Source organism: Nannospalax galili, unplaced genomic scaffold (assembly GCF_000622305.1).
Source record: "Nannospalax galili isolate Female #2095 unplaced genomic scaffold, S.galili_v1.0 scaffold384, whole genome shotgun sequence".
NCBI classification, from domain to species: Eukaryota; Metazoa; Chordata; class Mammalia; order Rodentia; family Spalacidae; genus Nannospalax; species Nannospalax galili.
The window spans coordinates 1,578,169-1,601,986 of record NW_008352648.1 but is presented as its reverse complement, the minus strand read 5'-3'; the positions used below and the strand labels follow the sequence as shown (position 1 = coordinate 1,601,986).

Here is a 23,818-nt window from a genome sequence, read left to right as displayed (position 1 = left end):
TTAGAGTACTAATTTTACTGGATAATCCTCAAATCTTCGTTGTTTTGCTTACAAATAATTCAATATTTTTTCTTTGAGGAGTCAGGGAGCAGTAGATATTACTGAAAGCACTTGATGAAGTAGACTTGCCCTGTCCTTCCCCGACCCCTTCTTCAGGGAGTCGATGGCATCTGTGTAGAGGAGACTCACTGTGTAGGGAGACTGTGGGACAGGGAGTCCCCAGCAGCTGAGGGTCTCTTCCTCTTGTTCTTAATTTGGCTGCTGCTCTATGGAGATCTTACTCATTGGAGGCCAGGCTGACTATACATTCATCATTATGTTGCTACAACTAAATTCATAACCAAGAAATGAGCTCAACAAGTGGTCATTTGGTGAAGTGTCTGTCTCAGCATTGAAGATGGAAGTCTTAGTTATAGGAAACAACCTGGTCCTTGGTGTAGCTCAGGATATCCTTTAGGACAGGCACTCTTATGTATGTCTGATGGTGATCTTTCTTTTTTTAAACAGGGTCTTACTACATAGTCCATACTGGCCTCAAACTCACAATCCTGCCTCATCACCCTCCTAGGTGCTAGAATTATGTGTGTGCAACCATACTCAGCTCCCACTTTCTCAATGTCACATCCACTAGCGTTCTGCACACAGCAGGTCACGTCCATGATGACAGCATGGGGACACAAGCAAGCATGCAGGGGTTCTGGGATGTCCCATGGTTGTCATGTCCATCCATCATCTTTTGGGGCAGAGATGGCACTGATTATGGTCATGAGTCCTTCAACAGTGCTAAAGTTGTCATGGACAACCTTGGTCAAGGAGGACAGGCAGCTGGCAGGGCAGGAGGGATTTCTGATTAGATTGAGGGTGTCATCTTATTTCTCATTGTTCAGGCTCATGAAAACAACAGTGGCATCAGAAGAGGCAGAGAAGATGACTTTTTTTTTTGACTCTGCTCTTCAAGAAAATCCTGGCTTTCTCCATGGTAAGGCCACCAGGACATCATTTCAGCACGGGCATTACATCACTTGATGGTGGCAGACTCTTTTCTGAGGCTAGAGATGGGCTTTTCATGCATGACCAGCTCCCTATTTTCAATGATGCCGCTGCAGTTAATACTATGTGAAGAATCATACCAAAACATGTAGATCATGCAGTTGAAAAGTTGAGGGAAACAATATTAAGTTTGCCAGAATATAAAGTAGCTCGGGCACGCAATATGGCCACATCTGTGTTCTGACTTTTGCCACCATCTCCTGGACATGGCTGGCATTGCATGAGAAGATGCAGTTGTCTGCTAAAGGGCAGAATGGACAGCTGACAGCAGTTGTAAATTGTTTACCTCTTTCCAAATACCTTAAATGGGAATTCCTTAAATCAACTTGAAATTTTTACATTAGATGCAATGGACATAAACCAGATGTGAAAAACACAGCTGACTTTTGGTGAATTCACGTAGGGTGAAGAGGGAAGCAAAGCAATAGCGGAAGTGCAGACTGTATGTGGAGACAGTAGCAATCAGCGCTACAAAAGCAATGGTAGGCCAGGCTATTAAACTGCCATCGAGTTTTAGAGACATCATCACACTTAGTGTGATGCACACAAACTATATGAACCTATGCAATATTCCTCTACTAATCTCGACCCTCCCCTTTTGGTAGTTTTTCAGGCTGGGTTTGACTTCAAACTTGTGATCCTCCCCCTTCAGCTGGATTACAGGGCACCACCATGCCTGGCATTTGCCAATGGTTTTCATTGTCATACATAAAATCAGGAGTGAATATTGAATTTTATCAAAGGTCTTTTTTGGCATCTATTAGAAAATTCTTATTTTCTTAACTTTTTCTATTGATATAGTAAAATATAGTACATTAACTATCAATATGAAATATTCTTACATTCTGGAGTAAGCATGACTGTTAAAAGTGATTTTTATCTCAGTGTCTACCTTTGCGAGACTAGCAGAAAGCTTTCTCTTACATGCTGGCTGTCCTCTCCCCTCAGAGCAGTGTTCTTCCCTGCTGTGTTTTAGTTAACTTCCTGCTTCACTCCACCACGCTTTGGGGTGCTTACATCAGTATAACAGAAATGCAAAATATGGGTCCTTCTACTCAGCCTGATGAACCTGTTATTAAATATAAATTACTTCTAAAAGGGTTTTTGTTTGTGTAAGCCAAATGCTTTGAATCTTACAGTAATAAGGAAAATCACTATCAGATACTGAAGAGTTTCTAACTAAAGGGAAGGAATCTATTCTAAATATATCATGAAAGCAAAAAGCAGTAAAGGAAGTGAACAGTGTAACTTTATGTGCATATTCCTTCTGCTTCTACAAGTACAGAAACTTCTTTAGAAAGAACTGATTCAGGGCGTGGTGGCACACACCTTTAATCCCAGCACTTGGGAGGCAGAGGCAGGCGGACCTCTGTGAGTTCAAGTCCAGCCTGGTCTACACAGTGAGTTCCAGGACAGCTGGGACTACAGGGAGACCCTGCCTCAAAAAGACCAAAAAAATAAATAAATAAATAAACAAAAATAATAAAGAACTGATTCAATCAATACATGAAAGAGAAGCTTAAAAACTATCACCTGACTAAAAGACACCCCCATCATAGGTTTTAATAGTCTTCAAAATAGCCACTTCTTGGGTAGTAAGATTTAAAAAAATCCATATGTGTCAAGTACAAAAAAAACATTATTTTATATTTTAAGTCTCTTAAAATATTGAAACATCTTATCTGAGAATACCTACTGTTATTTATCATTTATATAAAGGATAAATTAACCTGTTTTCCTCCTAAAGCATATCTAAATTAATTAAACAGCCTTAAAAAATGCTTCACTAGGTTTTATCTTCTGTTTAAGGGCCTGACGATAAAACTGTCTTTATAGTCTATCTGGTTTCTAGTTTCAAATGAAACCAGAAAATCATGCAGTTTCATTTCGGTTGTGACTGATGAGTTATAAAAGGGAAGGAGGTGGTGCTGATGGAGACTGGGCATCCTCTTAGCCCTCACATTTAACTTTCTTGCAAGCTGGAAGAGAATCATCATCCCCTTCTGATGGCCGAGGTTTCTTCACTGTAGAAATAATTCCAAAAGCAGTTTTTCTAGTTTCTGTAAAACAGAAATCACATTGTTTAGGGATAAATCATGGTTCTGACTGTCTGTCTTATTTGGTTTTCTGAGACAGGGTCTCACTATGTAGTCCAGACTGGCCTTAAACTTTTTACATAGTCCAGCCAATTCTGACCCTCTTGCATCAGCCTTCTGAGAGCTGGGATTATACGCAAGCACCACCATAGCTGGTGATAAGCTACAATTGAAAGAAGTGGTTTAACCAGCATCGCCCCATTTCTTTGGCTTACAGCACTGACAAATAATGAAACCACAGGGAGATCCTATGGGTGCTGATGCATGGATGATCATTTTATTTTTCCCAACATGCACAAATGGCATTTTTTACATCTAATTCATCCCTAAGGATTACCTCTTAGGCTAAATTGCAGATCAGGGCTTCTCTATTTAATCTCTCCATCACATCTCAGGTAGTCAGAACCCAAGTCACTGGCACCAGTCTAGCAAGTGCTTTATATATGATAAAAGATGGACAAATCAGGAGCACAAAAACAGGAGTCACTTGTACTGCTCACATAATAAGGACTGTGTATCTCATTTCACAGTATATACCATCTCTCTCACTAGATCATTAATGGACCTCTGAACAATTGTGCTATGTTGCCCAACAATGGCCTGGTACACAATAGCCATCTAATAAAAACTTGTTGAGTGAACAAAGGAAATCAAACTCACGTTTATTGGTCCTTTATATATTGTTAATAATAGACAGAAAAGGGGGATTATTTTGAATGCTCAGGTCAATCTGGCTGCAGAGCTGAACTTAAATTGAGCCAACCTGTCCTAAACATGTTAACAGGCCAGGCACTATCATACACAGATAATATGAAGATGCCTAACAGTGTTTTTAAAATGTATAATACATCGGGATAAGTACAATGAAAACAGACACAACAGGAATGAAGGCACCCTCAAGAATTAACTTCCCGGATGAGCTAATGAAGTGCCATAAAAAAGTGACAGAAATAAAAATAGCAATAGGAAAAAGCAAAGAAGGAAAAGCATTCCTTTGCAAGAAGTTTTGCCTCATTTGTAGGTCTTAGATTTCACAAGATAGATAAAATCGTGGATATACAGACCACAGGAAAGTACAAGTACAGGAAACAAAGGGGACTGCCTAGTGAACGAAGTCGATGAATGGTGAAGGATTATTGGGGGAGTATGCAGGAGCATATCCATCTAGAGAAAAGGGAACAAGAGAGAGATTTAGGAATCTATCAAAATGTGGGCAGGTGGGGCTGGAGAGATGGCTCAGCAGTTAAGAGCACTGGCTGCTCTTCCACAAGACCCAGATTTGGTTTCTAGCACCCACATGACAGCTCATAACCACGTGCAATTCCAGTTCCAAGGGATGTGATGTTCTCTTCTGGCCTCCATGGGTATTTCTAACAGAGGTGCACTTACATACATATGGGCAAAACACTCATTCACATAAAATAAAAATAAAATATTTTTAACGTGGGCAGGGGCACACATGTAGTTTGAAAGAACACATTCAATATTCATTTCTGAAATGCAAACTACGCTCTACAAATTACAGAAATTAAAGCCTCAAGAAAGGGCAAGAAAGCACTGATTGTATGGTTAGAATGGGATGGAAAAGACAGTTTCACAGGTGCTAAAGAGGAATAACAAAACAGACATAGGTCAATTACTGGATAAAAACGACCTACCTCCAAGATGACCATTCAGTTTTAACTAGAACATGCTTACCTCCATGGAGAAATGCTGCCCGGCAATTTGTGGAGACAGCAGCCTTAGCATCACTTTCAGACAGACCAAACAGCAAGCCTCTGATGGGGCCATTAAAGACTTCAACCCAGAGTCAGCCAAGGACACAAAGACTAACACAAACATAAAGAAAACTGCTAGCTCCCTGGTCACAACCGGAGACAGAATCCTCAGTTCTACAATGGTTCTTAGCCCATCTGAAACCTGCATCTGAGAAGAGGCTTACCTGACTCTAAGCTTCTATCTTACAGAGCCCCTCATTTCTCCTTTTTTATACTTAATCCAAAAACCAGAAAGATGAAGGACTCTATAACCTGTTGTCTGCTTTCAAAGCTGTTAATCAATAAACTCATAACTAAAGGGCGAGAAAAATATCATGTTAAACATTGATACCACTTTGAATTAAAACATCTCTAAAAAAATTTGGGCCAGTGTGCTAGTTCAGGGGGTAAAGAGGCCTGCTGCCAAGCCTGAAGGCCTGAATTCAATCCGCAGGATTCATGTGGTGAAAGAAGAGACCAATCCCCACAATTGTCCTTTAACTCCCACAAAACACCCCCCATAATAGACAAATTTTTAAAAAAGACAATTTCAACTTCTTACTAAGAAAAGGATACAAGTTCGCCACATCATACGGACCTCTTATCTCCAAAGGCTAAAATAATACAAAAAGTAAAATATGAGAAGTTATTAGTAACATTTCATTTATTCACAAGTTAATAAGATACATCTAAGTATTCAAACAGATATATATCATAAATTTAGGTCCTTATAACTTTGATAGGTTTCTGAAAACATAAACAAGCCATATAAGTTATTTTGTTACAATGTAAAGGAAAACTTTAATACTCTAACTCAGAAATTTTATTCTAACTCACAAAGTTTATTAACTCACAAAGTTTATTCTAATTTATTTATCTAGTTTATTCTAGTTTATTTATCTAACTCACAAAGTTTATTAACTCACAAAGTTTATTCTAATTAACTCACAAATAAAAACATACATAGGCAAAACTTGAAGTCCTAAATGAATGGGATACATTTTACTCTTCAGCAACTGCTATGGGTAAATGCAGTTAAAACAGCAGAGAAGCTATTTTATAAAACATTTATAATACATTACAATTTTAATTCTTCTTTTAGAAATCTAGTAGTTTTATAACTATAAAAGTAAAACCAAAGTATCATACACTACACTTACTCTTTCTGCAGCACTGGATATAATTATATTCTGTAAAACAAAAAAGTGATCAGTATTAGTCTTAGATAATTGAGAAAAAAAATGGCAGAACCACATAATACAAATGAGCAGCAATCCTCCTTTAACATTTAAGGCTCAAATACCAACTTAAAAATTTATTTATTTTGGGGGCTGGAGAGATGGCCCAGCGGTTAAGAACACTGACTGTTCTTGCAGAAGACCCGGGTTTGAATCCCAGCACCCACATGGCAGCTAACAACTGTCCATAATTCCAGTTCCAGGGGATCTCACAGCCTCTTCTGTCCTCCAAGGGAGTTGCACGACATGGGTGCACTTACCTACATGCGGGCATAACACTCATACACACATTAAAAAAAAAGTATTTATTTTTATTTTATGTGTATGAGTGTTTTGCCTACATGTATATGAGTGCATCCATGTCATGCAGGGCCCTCAGAGGCCAGAAGAGGGTGTCAGATCCCCTGGAACTGGAGTTACAAATGGTTGTTAGGCCTCATGTTAGTGATGGGAACAGAAGAACCAGGGTCCTCTGTAAAAACAGCCAGTGCTCTTAATCTCTGAGCCATCTCTCTCCAGCCCCTCAAATAACTTCTTTTAAAAAGGTAAATAATTAAAGTGAAAAAATGGAAAGACCTCACATCAAACCAAGGCAGTCAATACAAAACAGAATAGACAGGCTTTACAAACAAATCTTAGTACAGATGGATTAGATAAAAAAAAAAACCACAACTTTAGTTCAACTCACAGATAAACAGAGGTTATCTAGAGTAATCTTTCATAGTGACAAACTGCGAATTCCTTTAATTTGCAATTTATCAAAAATAAAGACTTTCACACCTTTCCCCTCCCCGTGTATTATCCCACCCTTCAGAGTTCTGAAAACCTTTGTAGAGATCATTGAAATGGAGGGATTTTTTTTTTCCCCTAGAGTATTGAGAATTTTCAGCTTTCAGGAAAAGGAATCAATATGACACCACCAATATATGATTAACTTCTGGGAGTTTAAAACATCGTAAGATTCTGGAACTATACCTTTCCTTTGCAGATCTGTGTCAAGTTGAGGGCATTGGAAATTGTGTACCTTCTCATTGTGGAGTCTTTGATGGCAGGGCTGTAGACGAGTTCAAAGCCCAGGCCTCGGTCAATTGCCTTCACCAGAAATAAAGAAGATAAAGCATGAACCATCAAAGACAAACAGAGTAGCCTACTTAATTTCCACTAAGGTCACTCCTCGCCGCTCTTCTTCCCCTTCACTCAATACCTCCTCTACATGGCAACGAACTGGCTTAACAAAGGCAGACTCACATGTAAATGTACCACCAGCTATAGAGCGAAGAAAACAGACTTGTGGCACTACCTCCTGAACACAGCTGTGGGGAGGTTAACTTTATATAAACAGAATTCCAGAAGATAAGAACAAAGTCAGTGTGCTAAGAGGGGCCACCACTCCACAACTGTCAAAAGAAAAGGATGTGCTTCCTACACGCAGGGCAAACTGTGAGCCAACAGAAAACCAAGCAATCTTAGTCAAGAATGAAGAGAAAAAGAAATGAAGATCTGAAAAGAGCCAAAGAACAGGGCAGGAAGGGCTCACCATTAAGTCATTTCTTGTATATATTGAATGATGGGACAGTAACTGCCATGCTAACTGAATGCTCTGTGCAGGGAACTGTGCTGAGAGTTGTAGCTATGTAATTAATCCTTTTAGGGGAAAACAACAACAACAACTGAACTGAACTGAACTGTGACAGAGACTTTATATGCATGCCACCACTCCTCTCTCCTGTTGACAATGGAATTTTTGCTGGGTTTATTATATAGCTCAGTAAAAACGACAAAATCTGGCTTTTTAAGATTTTACCTAGCTTACCACACAAGCCTGTTTTTCTTCATGAGGAAAAAAAGTTCTTTCTCATTTAATGTACTCTTAACAGATAGGGATCCACAAGTAAGAAAATCTGAAAGGGATTGAAATTCACCAGTACATAACTCAGTTTTCCTGATGAGGGAGTCAATATCTCTGTCCATTGATAACAGATGTGAAGTCTACTACTTGTAAAAGCTGGGATAGTTCTTACCTTCTAAAAGCTCTGACATATGCTATCAAGGAGGAGTTTGGGGGTGAGGAGAAATTAAGCAGCTAAACAGTAGAGGAAGGAGCATTTTCTGAAGGAAGAGGCCCTGGAACATGGAGGAGGATCTGGGGTTGGCACACGTAGAGGTCAGAGGCAGCAGAAGGAAGAATAAGCAGGAGTCCTGTGGGAGTTAAGGCTAAAGAGGATGGGAAGGGACAGCTGTATAGACAGTAACTGCTGGTGAGGAGGCTTAATCAATTCTGACAGCAAGGGGGAAACATGCGAGGGAGTTTTATCATGGAGGCAATAATCAGACTTGAAGTCACGTGGGCTACAGTGGGCCTCTGAATGAACCAAGGATGGCAAGCTCAGTCCAGGCAGGATGGTCTAGGTCTCTAGATGAGTTTCTGCCAGAGGTCCACTCCTGAGTGCTCACAGGGAATGGAGGAGGTTACTCTCTTCCAGCACCCCAGTCATCTAGATTTAATTCCGCTGTACATTGAAGGTGCTCCCATTCATTGTTTTTTCCATCCCCAAAAGCCTCACTTTCCTTCATGACTTTAAGGCTCTCAGATTTTAGATTTTCCTATATCTCTAAGTTGAGTTGGAATTTAAATACTACTTTCTACACTAAATCTTCCCCTTTCCCCTCTCTGAAGAACTTTTCCTCACCTCTTAAGTCCCTCACTTGCTTACTTCTAGGAAGGCATTTGTTATGACATGATGGGTGCTGTAATTAAATGTATGCTTCATTTTCATCCAGACTGTACACTTCTTAGAGCCAGAATGAGAATACCTCTTAGTAATACAAAAGACCACCACATATACAGAAATTATTTTGTGTGAATAGGCAGGCCATGGAAAGAAAGCTGTGTGATAATGCTGTCCACTGCAGATTATCAAGGAACCAGGACATACTCAGTAAATGAAACCCACAGATTAATAAAACACTGCCTTGGCTATTTCGGATCTCTTCCTGGCTATTTCTTTTGCTAAAACTAATTAGACAAAAGAGACTGACATATTTTTTTTCATCCTTCTAGTTGCAGAACTAAAACACAAAGCAAGGACAAAGACAGGAAATAAAAGGCTGTGAGCGATGTGGAGGGGGATGACCAGATCCCTAAACACGTCCAATTGAACAAATCTAAAAATTTAAACTCCTATGGGAATCACAGCAAAATAAAAACTCCTTTTGAAGGCTAGAAAAAAAGGAAGAAATGGACACAATTTCCAGCTTTATTTCTTTCAAACATTCTTGTCTTGGTACATTAATCAGCTTCACTTTAAAACTAAGAAAACTCTTGAAAAAGAAATTAAAGATAATGTGCTATTGAAGGTTGTGAATATTTTTTTCATAAAGCTTTTCCAGATGAATAAAATACAGTCATTACCTGGGCTACTGCTCCTAAAACCACTTTTATGTAAATTGTTGTAAGCTCATCTAATGAATGTTCACAATAACGTCTTTATACAGAACGACACTGCCTGTCTGATTGGCTTTTGTTCTCATGTCTGACCAGAGGTCCTGGAATGGGCAGATGATTAGATTTCTTGACTAATGAGAAACAATAGTCATAATGATGTTACCAAGGGCAGCAGTGTGACACGTGGATCAAGAAATACTGGCAATAAACTTCAGAGTACTAAAAACCTTAGCAAAGCTTTAGAGAAGAGGGGAAAATAAAAGAGCTGATCTCTAAAACAGTATGTTTATACCTTGCCATAAAAATTAGCTTCTAAACTGACTTCAAAAGCGGGACACTCTTCCAGTGTATAATTCTTTAAGATGATTTCATGACTCATAATCAAAGTAACGTAAGAAAACGACAGCAAGTTCTACTTGCATCTGTTTTTATCTGCCGTATCCCCACTGCTAAATCACTTTTTTTTACGTATTCTTCCAGTTTCTTCATACAAATAAGCAACTGTGAATATAGATCCTTTATTGTTACTCAAAAGGTAACTTGCATATTATCTTGCTTGACTTGAAAGTTTTTCCATGTCAGATCATAATTTTTATTTTCTTTTACAGCTGCTTAGCAATATATTGTAGAGGTGCAAAAAGTACAGTATTAATAAGCCTTTACTAATTGTTTTAACATAACAGCAGAGTAAACACTGACATGGGATAGCTGGGTATTGTGAGTTGAACTATGTCCCCATCCATAAAAGGTATGTCACTATATTAGTCCCAGCTCTCAGTATCTCAGAATGGACACTTCCTGGGAATAGGGTGGCTGCAGATGTAATGAAGATGAAGAAGTCATCCTGGAAAAGAGTAGGCTCCTAATGAAATATGACTGGTGCTTTTATAAGATGGCCAGAGAAACACCACAAACACACACTGACCAAAGGTAGTGGCTGTAAGCCACAGGTTGTCAGCAAACCACCAGCAGCAGCCTGGAAGGCTCAAGGAAAAGCTTCTGTACAGGTTTTGGAGGAAGTACAGCCTGCTCTCTCACCTTGGCCTCCAGAACTTTGAGACAAGAAATTTCTGTTGTTTTAAATAACTTAGTTTGAGGTATTTTGTCAAGGTATACCCAGGAAACTAATATATATCAGAAGGTAAACACATTTCTAATTTTGCTAGTGGTTGCTAAATTACCTACCTCTCACAGATATTATTCCAATTTATAGTTACAAGCAAAGAAAACAAATACCTGCCTTTCCATAGTCTTCTGACAGTATACGGCCAATCACACATGTGGCTTGGCTGTGTATTGCTCTTATTATAGCAAATTTAAGGATCTTTTAAGAAAAATTTGCATTTCTTGTGAAATATTTTTTGTCTTTTCCATACTCCTAATGTGTGTGTGTGCACATGCATGCACGTGTTCCATCCTTTTTCCAAATTACCGACTTCTGGGAGCTCTTTACATCTTTCCATCAGTTTGTTATTAAGTCTTCTAACTTTATTTCTGTCTTCTGTTTTTTTAAATTTGGACACTTACATGTTTGATCCTGCCAAGCTTTCTGGTACTGATGTAAGCACTGGATAGACACAGTGCTTAACACACTGATCTACATGATGAAAACAAAGTGAAAAGCATTTGCCTGAACTCAAGATCATCCACTTGGGTAGTTCTTGGGACCAACTCACTGCTTGTGACTCAGTTTACTAGGCATCTCTATTTTTTGGATCATGAAAATAGAAATCAACATTAAATGCTGAAGAAAAGCATTAGAAAGAATGTAAAACACAGTCACTAAAAGTAATAAACTTGAAGTCATTGCAGAATGGCAATAAAACTGAGAAAATTCAAGGGAAAGGGAAAGATACGTGTAGCTTAAAAAACTCTTGAAAATATATATCCCCAAAGATCATGTTCTAAAATAGGAAATTATTCTGTGCTTAGCAACATTCTGCTATAAGTAACTTTAAATAGCATTTCCCAGCAGGGAATGACAGTAGATTTGGAATCAAAGTTTGAGTACAAATCCCTAGGCAATCCTTTGAAGAGACATTTAACTGAACCAAACAACCCGAGATTCAACTCCATTACCTGTAAATCTTCCCAAAGTTACAGGGCTGCATTAGGTATGAAAGTAAAGTTGTAAATGCTAAATAGTAACATTGCTTGATAATCCAAACACAGTTGAGCCCAACATCCACCTCATGATAGGCGTTTAGATGTCTGCCAAGTTACTTAAGACTCCAAAAAGGTTTTGTAGATTTTAGAGGGAGCTTTATAGCTGAAATACGGTGCCCTAAGCATGTGGTGAGGATGACAGCAGGGCTGAGTGCTGTCAGGTATACAAGTGGAGAGTAAACCAGCTCTTAGACCTTCTTTTATAAACCAACTTCCTGAGATAATTCTCACATGGCTTCTGATCTATAGGTAGAAGACTAATGAATTACCTATCTTAATTTTCCTTGTTTCACTATAATATCCCCCATAAGCCCATGTGTTTGACACTTGGTCCCCAGCTGGTGGCACTATGCTGAGAGACTGTAGAACCTTTAGGAGATAGAAGTTTACTAGGGGAAGTCAATCACTGAAGTTTTATAGATTTGGTGGTTTGAATGAGAAATGTCCCCTATTGGCTCAAGTAGCTGAACATTTGGTCCCCAGCTGGTGGCACTGATCTGGGGAGGTTTAGGTCGCATGGCCTTGCTGGAGGAAGTTTGTCACTGGGGATGGGCTTTAGGAGTTCACAGCCTCGCCCCACTTTTCAGTTCGCTTTATCTGCTTTGGGTCTGCAGTTCAAGCTGTCTGCAGTTCTGCTTCCTGCTCCTGCTGCTATGCCTCCCTGCCATTATGGACTTGCCCTCTGGAACTGGTGCTGGGCATCTTTCATCACTCTCCACTTTACTTACTGAGGCAGGGTCTCTCACTGCACCTGGAGCTCACTGACTTAGCCAGTCTAGCTGACCAGCTCAGGGCTCTGCCATGCCTGCTTGATGTTTCCATGGGGCCTAGGCTCTGAATTCTGGTCCTCATGCTTCTGTGCTAAGTGCTTTATCTACTAAGCCATCTCCCCAGCCCCAAGTTAACCGTTTCTTACACCACACATTTTTTACCATGATGTACTACTACCTTGCCACATGCACCTATATAACAAATATAATTTGCCCTAAATATTGGGCATCCATATTTCTAGCTTTCTCTCTTAAATGAAAATAAGCAGATAAATTAATAGGAACATTTCTGCTCCCTGGCCAACTCACACTGTAGTCTTCTCTACTAGATGAAGGCTAAAAATAACTTGTGCAGCTTTTCCTTCCATTCCAGCATCTAGCTTTTATTAAACAACATATGTAAAATGTTCACAACAGCCTTTTTTTTAAAAAAAAAAAAAGAGTGGAACTGTGTTAAATACTACATATTCTTTTTGTAAATTTTTTTTTTTTTTACTTTTCAGAATTCTTAAACCAAAAATGTGGAAATTATGCCAGAAATACCCATCACACAACAACAGCTTTTCTGCATTTTCAGAGGTAAGGGGTCGGGGTGGGGATGTCCTGGTATCTCTGTCTAGACTGTCACTCTGCTCATGCTGCCCTAGTGCCCCACCTCCCTCCTACATATGCTTCTAGCCTAACTTGGACAAGGCTCTAATAACTAACAACAGGCATCTTGGCCAAGCTTCCCAAGATCACCCTGGTATTTTAAATCAGATACACTGATTCAATAGCACACTTCAGGAAGGTCTTATAGGCAAGATACTGGGTATCTAGAAAGGGCCATGCACAGCTGTGTACTCAGAAAGCTCAGTCTGGTTTAACATTAAAGACATGCTCATAAGAGACTCAATTATAAACCTTCGCCAAAATAATAGTCCCTCGAATCGTAACATGTCACATGACATGAGGAATTACGTGCTGGGCATGGCTCCATTCCATACTTGGCTTTGCACCACATGCCACAATTTTCTCCCAACCAAGGAGACAGAACCATGTGTGAGCTTACTAGGGTAAATCGCCTAGAATATGGGCATCCTAGTTCATCAAAGTGAAGAAAGGGGTGAAAAGGTTGTTAAATTTCACACAGATTTACAGTGGCTATACAAATCCTGGGTTATTATTTATATAGAACATGGGCTGATGGTCTGAGCTGATAAAAAGTGGAGGCAAGCTTTTAAAGACAGAGATTGCTCTTTCTGGACAGGAACAATACACAAAGCCAACAAGACTACCATAAATTTAGGCTCTGTATCAGCTTGCAGCTTTGACCATGTGGGCCACATCAGAGAGCTTATCTAATCACAGGCAACCAGTCACTGTCCTAACCTCGTGACTGAAGAGCTGAATGACTTCTTAGCTTTCATTTCCTCACTTTTAGTAAGTAAGCTCTGAGTAACACAGATCTCCAACTCAGAAATGTGAGTTAGGGTTTTAAAAAGGTTTATTTCTTTATTTAGAGGTATTGCCACTGACATGATTTGAGTTCACCAGTACTTTCAATATTTACTAGAACAAGAGCTGTTTTATAGTTTTTCCTTTAAATATACACCTACACATTTTTGGTACTCCTCAAGTTCAACTTTAGTACCTGTTTAGGGTTAGAACATAGCCATCCTAATTTTTTACACCAAATAGATAATCTTCTCCCCTCATTGTTGACCTCTAGTATTCAGGATCAAGCCAATTCCTTGGCAGAAAAGGGAAACGGAAATTGAGGAAGTTATTCTTCAGAGGCAAAAAATTATTCATGATGAAAACAATATTGACATTCTGACATGATTCAACAGATGATTTGGACTGCGTGCTAAACTTTTGTATTGGGTGGCAGTTTTGATAATACAACTGTTTTGGAAGCCACTATCTAATCCAGTATTCCTACGTTCTGGCTGGCAAAGCAAATAGCTACCACCTGTGCTGACCTCATAACTACCAAAATAGTTACTGGTGAGAAATAATATCACCTTTACATAATGGAAATGGGGAGGGAATTGAGACTTAAAAGGCAGAGTGACAGATGAAAGGCGAAAGGTATGGGGAAAAAAGAGAAAATTATATGGAAGGGTAATGAGAAAAATTCTAAATCAAGAGGGAAGAAAAGTTCCCAAATACACAGCCACCCTGTTACTATAAAAGCTACCCTAGGTTTTTATGGGAGCTAGAGTGCTTTGATGCTTATTATAGTTCTGCATACACTATCCCCAGGAGACTTGATGCCCTGCTCTCTTCCATATCTCTGTAACTAGTTGGTGTCTCAAAAAGTCTGTGTTTTTCTTTTCCTTTTCCATCTTAATGTCAATTTCAGGCTACAAGTATCTCTTCATTATTAGACACCCACTTGAGCAACAGTGCTCTTAATTTTTAACTGCTAAGCCATTTTAAAAACACTTGGCAATTAACTGGATACTTACTTTGAGACAAGGTCTCAGTATACTGCTGGTCTTGAACTCCTAGGCTCAAGTGATCCTCCTGCCTCAGCCTTGTGGGTAGCTAAGAGTGCCACTACAATGAGCTTAGATGCTTTTCTCTTTTTGTATGTGTACACTGTGTTCACAAGCGTATAAGCATGTGTGAGTGTGCACACACACATGTAGAAGTAAAAGGCAAACACTGAGTGTGTTCGTCAGTCATTCTGTAAATGCTATATTGAGGCAGTCTGTCATGAGAAGCCAGAGCTCACCAATTCAGTTAGTCAGGTGAGCCAGATTGCTCTGGTCTCAGCCTCCCAAATGCTGAGATTACAAGCAGGCTGCCAGGCCTGTCTCACTCTAGTATAGGTGCTAAGGCTCTGAACTCAGGTCCTCATACTTGCACAGCAAGCACTTTACCTACTAAGCCACCTCCCTAGCCCTCAGTTTAGACTTCCTTCTTTAAGTTTTCTTTTTCCCCTTTAGTCAGCTTAGAAAAACACCATTCTCTTCTACACCTGCCTCTATTACCTACGCTTTGTTTTTCTCCCTAATAAGACACATTTCTACTACTCTTCTAATTTGCTGATGCCAGTTTCTACAGACTCAAACACAGAATGGCAAGGGTAGCACTTACCACATTAATAGGGGGTCTTTTGAAGTAAAATGGTAATTTCTCTGTTACAGTTATACAGACTAAATCCACGTCTAGATGTGTGCAAGCAACCTGTCAAGAAGAAAAAAATAGATTAAACAGGAAATTGGCCCATGGAGGAATGAGGGGCAGTCACACCTGTCTCTCATAAATAGGTACGTTTATTCTGTAGGTGCTATGATGGTTCTAAGGTGAAATATAACCAACCTACCAAAAAACCAAGTGTTTAGTCACTCTTTCAGGCTCGGTTTGAGTGGTTTAAGTGTAACTCCACTGAAACAAGGTGGTCATCTATAGGCCTCAAAAGACAAGGCCTCAGACCCTCTAATTCATAAAGTTTTATGGATAGGTTATTGAGTTAGGCTCAGTATCTAGAATATCATTTCCAATTATTCCAGAAAGCAAAAAGCAACTGTTTTGAAATCAAAGGAAACAGGAAGCCAAAAATAAATGTACGTGTGGTCTATTTCCTTCACAAACTATTTACTGAGCACCATTGTGCCAGGAACTGTGCCAGGCCCGTAGTTCCAACCTATGTGTACTGAATGGCTGAAGAAACACTATCATGGCACTACTGATAATATTTTGTTTAAACATTAATGGAAACAGTTCAGATAAGTTAAAGGAGAGCTGAGACAAATCAAATGATAATGCATTTTTTTTACACTTTTTATTTCCCTTGCTTATAATTTTTGTTATTACTTATTGATCAATACTCTGCACTTACCTCTAAGAGAGTTCTGGAACTATTTACAAAAACCACATAAAAAATAAAATAAAGTGGTAAGGCAATCAGGAAAAATTAGGGGAGGAAACTAAAGCTGTAGAAAACGTTACAAACTTACAACACAAGGCAACATTGCTGGGAGAGGCCTAGACGGCTCTTATTTTGTCACTAGTTGACTTACAGAGGTAAAAAGAACAGGTTGTTTTGTATCACATTACCAATACTCCTGTTGACAGTGCTGATACATACAGGCTTCAAGAACAAATTCAAACTGCCTAAGTGGCTGAGTCTGAACCAGTGTCAGTGGCATGAACAGAGGAAAGAACAGAGGAAGAAAGTGTTAGAAACACCCTGTAGGACTAGCCCTGTCCCTTAGCACTGACAGGTTATCATATCTTATCCTTTTCAGAATGCCCACGGTAGTCATTCTTACTCCAACCCTGAAGCTTAAGAAGCAAGTGGTGTGGTGCACGCCTTTAGTCCCAGCACTAAACAGAGGCAGGCGGATCTCTGTGAGGTCGAGGCCAGCCTGGTCTCCACAGTGAATCCAGGTCAGCTGCGGCTACAAGGAGACCCTGTCTCAAAAAGACCAAAAAAGAAAAACAAAACAAAACAAAACAAAAAAAGCAAGTGGTGACTGGAGGCCACCTGACTTTAAGACAGTTGTAGTCACTTAATTAAGCCTGCGAAGCAATCCATTTTGGCAAAACCACTTGGCTCATAAACAATCTTTCCCATCCCAATTGCTCCAGCTAACTCAAAAAACAATTGAAAATTTGCTATAGCTCTGAAGAATAACAGAGGTGAGTTCAGCTTCTGTTCATTGTAAATTTAGCAGAGTAGCAAAGGTCAAAAATCTTAGTAAGACACTTGAAGATGACTTTAGCAATACCTATCAACCTCAATCTTCCACCCCCTCCCCCAATACTGAGATCAACCAGGGCCTTGAGCATGCCCTGCCAAGCAACTGCTCTACCACTGAGCTATATCCCTATATCCTCAATAACCATTAAACATTTAAATGTACAGACCAGTAATTTCACTTAGAGATATACTCTATAGACTCTAGAATTATATTCTATAGCTATAAATTTTACATAGGGTAAAAACAACAGTGCAAGAACAGTCATTATAAGACCAATCACAAGAGAGGATATAATTGAAAATCTTTCAAAGTATAAAATATGATCCCTTTGATCTCTTTAAAGGATGAAATATGCCAATGCCTTAAAGAGAAAGAGGTGCATTTCTAACTGATATTATGGAGCTCATACACCACAAAGTACAAAAGGCATGGCAGGAAAGAAAGAGGGGGAGATGGAAAAATGAAGGGAAGGTACAGCTAAGTATTTCTGAAAATATACACAAGAATGCTTGTGGTGGCTGCCTCTGGAGATTTAGGTGGAAGAGACTTCTGAAAAGATGCACAAAAATGTTAGTATTGGCTGCCTCTGGAGAGACAGACGAGGAACTTTAGTTGGGAAGGCATACTTAAAATGTTTTTATATTTATTTTATGTGTTTTGTCTGCATGTACGTAAGTAGACCACGTATGTGCAATGCCTGTGGAGGCCAGAAGAAGAGGGTGTCAGATGCCTCAGATCTGGAGTTAGGGATGACTGTTAACTGTCACATGGGTTCTGGGAACCAAACTTGGGTCCTCTGCAAGAGTAGCCAGTGCTCTTTTTTTTAAAAAAATATTTTTTTTATTTTTATTTTATGTGTATGCATGTATTGTCTGCACATAGGTAAGTGCACCCATGCTGTGCAATGCCCTCGGAGGACAGAAGAGGCTGTCAGATCCCCTGGACCTGGAGTTATGGACAGTTGTTAGCTGCCATGTGGGTGCTGGGATTCAAACCCGGGTCTTTTGTAAGAACAGTGTTCTTAACTGCTGTGCCATCTCTCCAGCCCCATAGCCAGTGTGCTTAACTGTTGACCCATCCCTCCAGCCCTGGGAAGGCATATGCCTCTATGCTGTTTGAATTCATTATCATGAACATAAATTATTTTTCATGAAATAACTGGTTTTTTAAAAAAAATACTGTTACATGATCTCTGCTCCAGCCCAATACAGTTAGAAACTAGGTTACTTTTCATCTATATATTGCTCATTTCTTCCCCTTTCCTATAGGAGAGGTCAATTGAACAAGCAACCTGTGTTAGTTTCAGTTCATACATTATAATAAACTTGTAGTTACAAAGGATAGCTCCATTTGGCTTCCTCTGATTGCTTGAATTTCAAGTTCCAAACTGAATTCCTCTGTGATGTAGCTGAATGTACAACTGCAGTACACACTGCAGTATGGTGGCACATATGTATATTTCCCAGCACTAGAGGCTTGAGCAGGAAGATCATGAACTCAGCCAGCTTGGGCCACATAGGTCTCAAAAAACCATAAAATGAGCTAATGATTTAGATCATCAAATACTCTCTAAATCATGAAAAAGATTAACTCATGTCCAATACAGTTTTGGAACTAAGTATCTCATTTTTCTCTGAAAATGATAGACTGTATATGAACAGATGTATAGGAATAGCTGTCTTTAATTTGGGGTGTAGAGGCATCTACGATGGTTTAAGATGTGTTTCCATAAAAACGTACAAATATATAGCAAAGATATATATGTATTTGGCAAAGGGAACCAGAGTGTGTGTGTGTGTGGGGGGGGGTTAGTCATCTCTACACCTTGAGCTTTTTTCATTGCTGTCAGCCTCTTTCTTATCACACCATACAAGGAAAAGTCAGGCTTCCCAACCCAAGAGAGATGCTCATAAATAATAGCCCTCAACCACACAAGTGTACAACTCCACCCCCCCTCCCCAATAGAGATGGTGAGGCTTCATCTCCAGTGATTCGTTCAGGAAGTAGAATCTAGCAATTTGTATTTTAACAAACATCCCAGGCAACTATGAAGGTGAAAGACTCAGATGATCTCCTGAGAAACCCTGCTTTGAAAGCCACTGCCTTCATCCAGACTGTAGCAGGAGGCCTCCAAAGATGGTGTGGACCCAGAGCCCTGGGATTCAGCGAGAATTCACTTCACTTCTTGGTCCACAAATAGCCCACCAAAAGGAGCCCACGCCTCCGTACCCTGCTCATGAGCCCAGTGACTGCTGACAGACTGCATGGCGTGGACCAATCAGAAGGCTGACTAAAGGGACTTGGGGGTGGAGAAAAGGGAAATATAAGGCCTGTCCCCTCTTGCATTAAACAAGCCTGCAGCACCTCACCTAGTGCTTGCTTCTACCCAACTCCCGGTGTCTGTGTGTTGACTCCGTGCCTCTTGCCCCCCCCAATCAGCAGGGTACCTGATCCAGGTCAGGGTCTTCACAGCTGGCCTGAGAAGAACCTGCAACACCTGGCGCCCAAACAGGGACCCCTGCCCATGGTGTTGGCAACATCCAGAACCTCGGTTTGTTCGGTAAGTAGGCCCCTGGATTTTTCTGTTTCTTTGGCTGCTTGAGGGTAAGCGAGTAGCCCCCTCCTCTATCCCCTCCACCCTGACTGTCATCTTTATTGTTGGACTAGTTTGTTAGATCAGGGAGGCACACTCCGCCATGTGGTCCCGAAGCCCACATCAGCACCTCCCCCCTCTCGGCTCATCCCGGTGAGTTCACATAAGGGCTGATCCACCCTGAACTCAGAGCCCAGGTTTCAGGTCACCCTGTTACCTGTCCCAGAGAGCATATGGCTGGAGGTGTCATGGCTTCAAGAAGTACTGTTGGGGATGAAGCCACTAATTTAGCTCTGTGGGTCTCCCCCGAAAACATGTGGGACCCTGACATGTGGATGCAGGTCCTCTTCCTGGCCCGAAAAAGGGAGGTCGGGTCAGGGATCACTCCCCCCGCATCATTTGTACCAATCCTCCTGGCCATCATTGCTAGCCTTAAATCCTCCTCACCTGAGGAAGTCATCTCGGCCCACAACAAACACTGCCAGGAGCAATCTAGTGTAGATCTGTCTATTACCTCGACCCTGGACCTCCCAGACCCCCCCAGACCCAGAGGTGGACACAGCCTCTGCACCCACTTCCAATAAGGAAGGAGCTCCTTTGCCTATATCTCAGGATACTCTCCTAGAGCTACCATGCCCAGAAATTCCCCTGCCCTGATACCCATGGAAGGAGTTACTCTGCCCCCCGCCTCCAGTAACCATCCTGCCCCTTCCCCTGCTACCGTGCCCCTCCCTCCTAGGCTGCCCTCCTTAAACCCTCACCCACCTTTGTCCACATTTCCAGTTAATGTTGGCCCCAATGCGGCACAGCGTCCGTGGCTGCCCACCCTACCATGCCCAGAAATTCCCCTGCCCTGATACCCATGGAAGGAGTTACTCTGCCCCCCGCCTCCAGTAACCATCCTGCCCCTTCCCCTGCTACCGTGCCCCTCCCTCCTAGGCTGCCCTCCTTAAACCCTCACCCACCTTTGTCCACATTTCCAGTTAATGTTGGCCCCAATGCGGCACAGCGTCCGTGGCTGCCCACCCCACTCACTGACCTCATTCTTATCCACAAGCAGCTGAGCAATCGGGCCCTGATTCCCCATATTTCAAACAGGTTCTTTGCCAGTGGTCCTTACATTTACAAACCCACTATGATTGGTATAACTTACTAAAGGCAGTCCCAGAACCCTCAGTCTTTCTAAACTGGTGTGCAGCCTATGACAATCAGGCTGAAAACCAGGCATGCCTAAATCTCCAATATGGCCTCAACATTACGTTGGACATGCTCACGGGACGTGGACAATATACTGACCCCATCTCCCAGTCTACTATTGGCCTCCATGCCTATTTTCAACAAGTTTCTGACTTGGCCTTTAAGGCCCTTAAATGTTGCTCCCCCCTTGACCCACAAGTCTTTTTCTGTAATTTGATTCAACAGTCAAGGGAGTCCTTCACGGACTTCCTTACCTGTGTCACAGAGGCAGTAGAGCAGAGGGTGGAATCTGGACTCACCCGAGAGGTGCTTATCAGTTAACTTGGGAGGGACTAAACATCCCTATTCGTAATGCTATGGCACCTGTCTGCAATGATAACATTCACAAATGGGTACTCGCTACTAGAAACTTAGACCCTAGGGCAGGCCCTATTGAGGCTTTGACCGCCTCCTTGGAGACTCTTTTGTTGCAAGGAAAACCCGCCCACTTTGGTGCACGGGAAGGCTGCTGGAACTGTGGGGGGGGGCTTGGCCACTTTCGTAGCCACTGCCCAAGAGTTACAGCCCGCCCCAAGACTCGCTGCCCCAAATGCAAAAAAGGGTTCCATTGGGCTAAAGACTGTAGATCACAGTCTCAATTGGACTTGGCTCCTTTGAACTCCACCTGGGGCACCCCTCAGCCCCACCTGCAAGAGGGAAAATGAGACAGATATTATGGACTCTCCCAATCCTCAACCACTCCCCACTAATGACCCTGTTCCTAGATGGAACTGCCATAAAGGACCTAGTAGACACAGGGGCTGATGTCACAATTATATCAGAAACTGAATCCCTTAAATTCCCTCATTGGAAATACCGACCAGGCCCACCAATAAAAGGAGTTGGTGGCAAACAAGATACCAAGCTGGTCACATGTCCAGTACATTGGAAGGGCTTGGATGGGAACCAGGGCATAGTTACCCCCATAGTAGTGGACGTTCCCCGTAACTTATGGGGCCGAGACGTCCTAGAGGACATGGGTGTGGTCCTTACCACGGATGACCGCGCCTCTTATGATGATATCATGCTCCATGATAACTTGGGACTATCAGGGAAAAGACAACACCTCGCCTAACACCCCCAATCCTAACGGCCACCGCCTGCCAGGGATCGACTCCAATCTTGGCCCCCGAGCCGATCCCCATTACCTGGCTCTCTAATGACGCCATCTGGGTGGACCAGTGGCCTATAACAGAACCTAAATTATCTGCCCTCAAAAATTTGGTAGCTGAACAATTGAGGCTTGGCCACATTGAGCCCTCTCTCAGTAAACATAATACCCTGATATTTGTTATTAAAAAGAAATTGGGGAAATACAGACTTCTCCAAGATCTTAGAGCAGTCAATGCCCAGATGGAAAAAATGGGCTCCCTACAAGAGGGCTTACCACACCCTACAGCCATCCCCCCATCCCATCATATCATAGTACTTGATATCCAAGATTGTTTCTTCCAAATCCCCCTAGCAGAACAAGATAGACCTTACTTTGCCTTCACAGTATGGGAGCCCAACTTTCAAAGAACAACCAAGAGATACCAATGGAAGGTACTACCACAGGGTATGAAAAATAGTCCCACAATCTGTCAATTATATGTTAACAAGGCCTTAACCAACATCCCCAAGGACCTAATTGTCATCCACTATATGGACAACATACGGCTAGTGCACAAATCTCACAATACTTTACAGGCTGCAATACCAAGTCTGCTTGCCAATATAGAATGTCTAGGTCTCCACATTGCATGAGGCAAGTTACAATACATCCAACCTTTCACATTCCTTGGCTACCATATAGATACAGTAATTAAACCACTTAACCCTTCCATCTTGCAAAAACCTGTATATACCTTGACTGAGCTCCAAGAACTCTGTGGGACTATAAACTGGCTCAAACAATTTATACCGGTCCCTGACTTGTAATTCTGGGCCTTGTGCTCCCTGCTGGAAGGCCATAATTCACCAACTTCAAGGATCCCTCTCACTCAGCCAGCTAAAGCTCTTCGTAATAAGATAGACCATATACTCTGGTCTGCGTCACTCCGACATTATGACCCAGCAGAACCATTACTGGCCTTAATCCTCTGGACTAAAAATAGTGTCTTGGGGGTGCTATGGCAGCAAGACCCCCTGCTGTGGATCCACCTGGCTACCTTGGACCTACCTAGGCTTAGCTCTAAGTATGATACTGCCTTCAAGTTAGCAATTAAGGCCCGACAAACAGCCAGGCGCATATTCAGAAAGGAACCTGACAAAATTATACTGCCCTTTCCTCTTAAGCATTCCCAAACATTATGGACAGACTCTCTGGCTTGCCAACTAATGATGTCTGGGTTCACAGGTGAGTTGGATAACCACACCCCCCCAGATAAGCGACTGGCCAGCTTGGCCTGTTTGGAAATCACTACTCAGCCACACACTTCCCCCTGTAAAACCCCCCTACCTTTAGCCACGCTAGCCTTCTCAGATGCCAGTAAGTCCTGTTATGGCATTGTCATTTGGCGCATGGGAAAGGATGACACCTGTTACGTACAAGCCAATCCCGGCTCTGTCCAGTTGGGGGAGCTCCTGGCCTTGTTAAAAATCTTCCAAGTCTGGCAGACTGAGCCGCTCAATATATTCTCCCACAGCCAGTATGTGGTTCAGGCCCTCAGATGTCTTCCCTTTGCTCAAGTAAAAGGCCACAAGGATCCCATCACTAGATGTCTGTAGAGATTCCTCTACTAGAACAAGTCAGAGTCTTACACCAACAATTTCACCTTTCTCCTTGCAG

The 23,818-nt window shown here is 41.5% G+C and overlaps 1 protein-coding gene across 1 annotated transcript in view; it reads right to left on the bottom strand.

Annotated features, from left to right (window-relative positions):
* Positions 1 to 1,777: 1,777 nt before the first annotated feature.
* The window catches only part of Rpp30 (ribonuclease P/MRP subunit p30), a 44,733-nt gene continuing 22,692 nt past the window's right edge, over positions 1,778 to 23,818 (bottom strand). Inside the window, exons 6-11 of the mRNA XM_008849597.3 lie at positions 15,610 to 15,699; positions 7,117 to 7,233; positions 6,064 to 6,093; positions 5,480 to 5,517; positions 4,845 to 4,924; positions 1,778 to 3,110 (exon numbers count right to left, since the gene is read on the bottom strand). Coding sequence (XP_008847819.1) covers positions 3,001 to 3,110; positions 4,845 to 4,924; positions 5,480 to 5,517; positions 6,064 to 6,093; positions 7,117 to 7,233; positions 15,610 to 15,699 — 465 coding nt within the window. The 3' untranslated portion in view covers positions 1,778 to 3,000. The remainder of the gene's footprint in view (positions 3,111 to 4,844; positions 4,925 to 5,479; positions 5,518 to 6,063; positions 6,094 to 7,116; positions 7,234 to 15,609; positions 15,700 to 23,818) is intronic.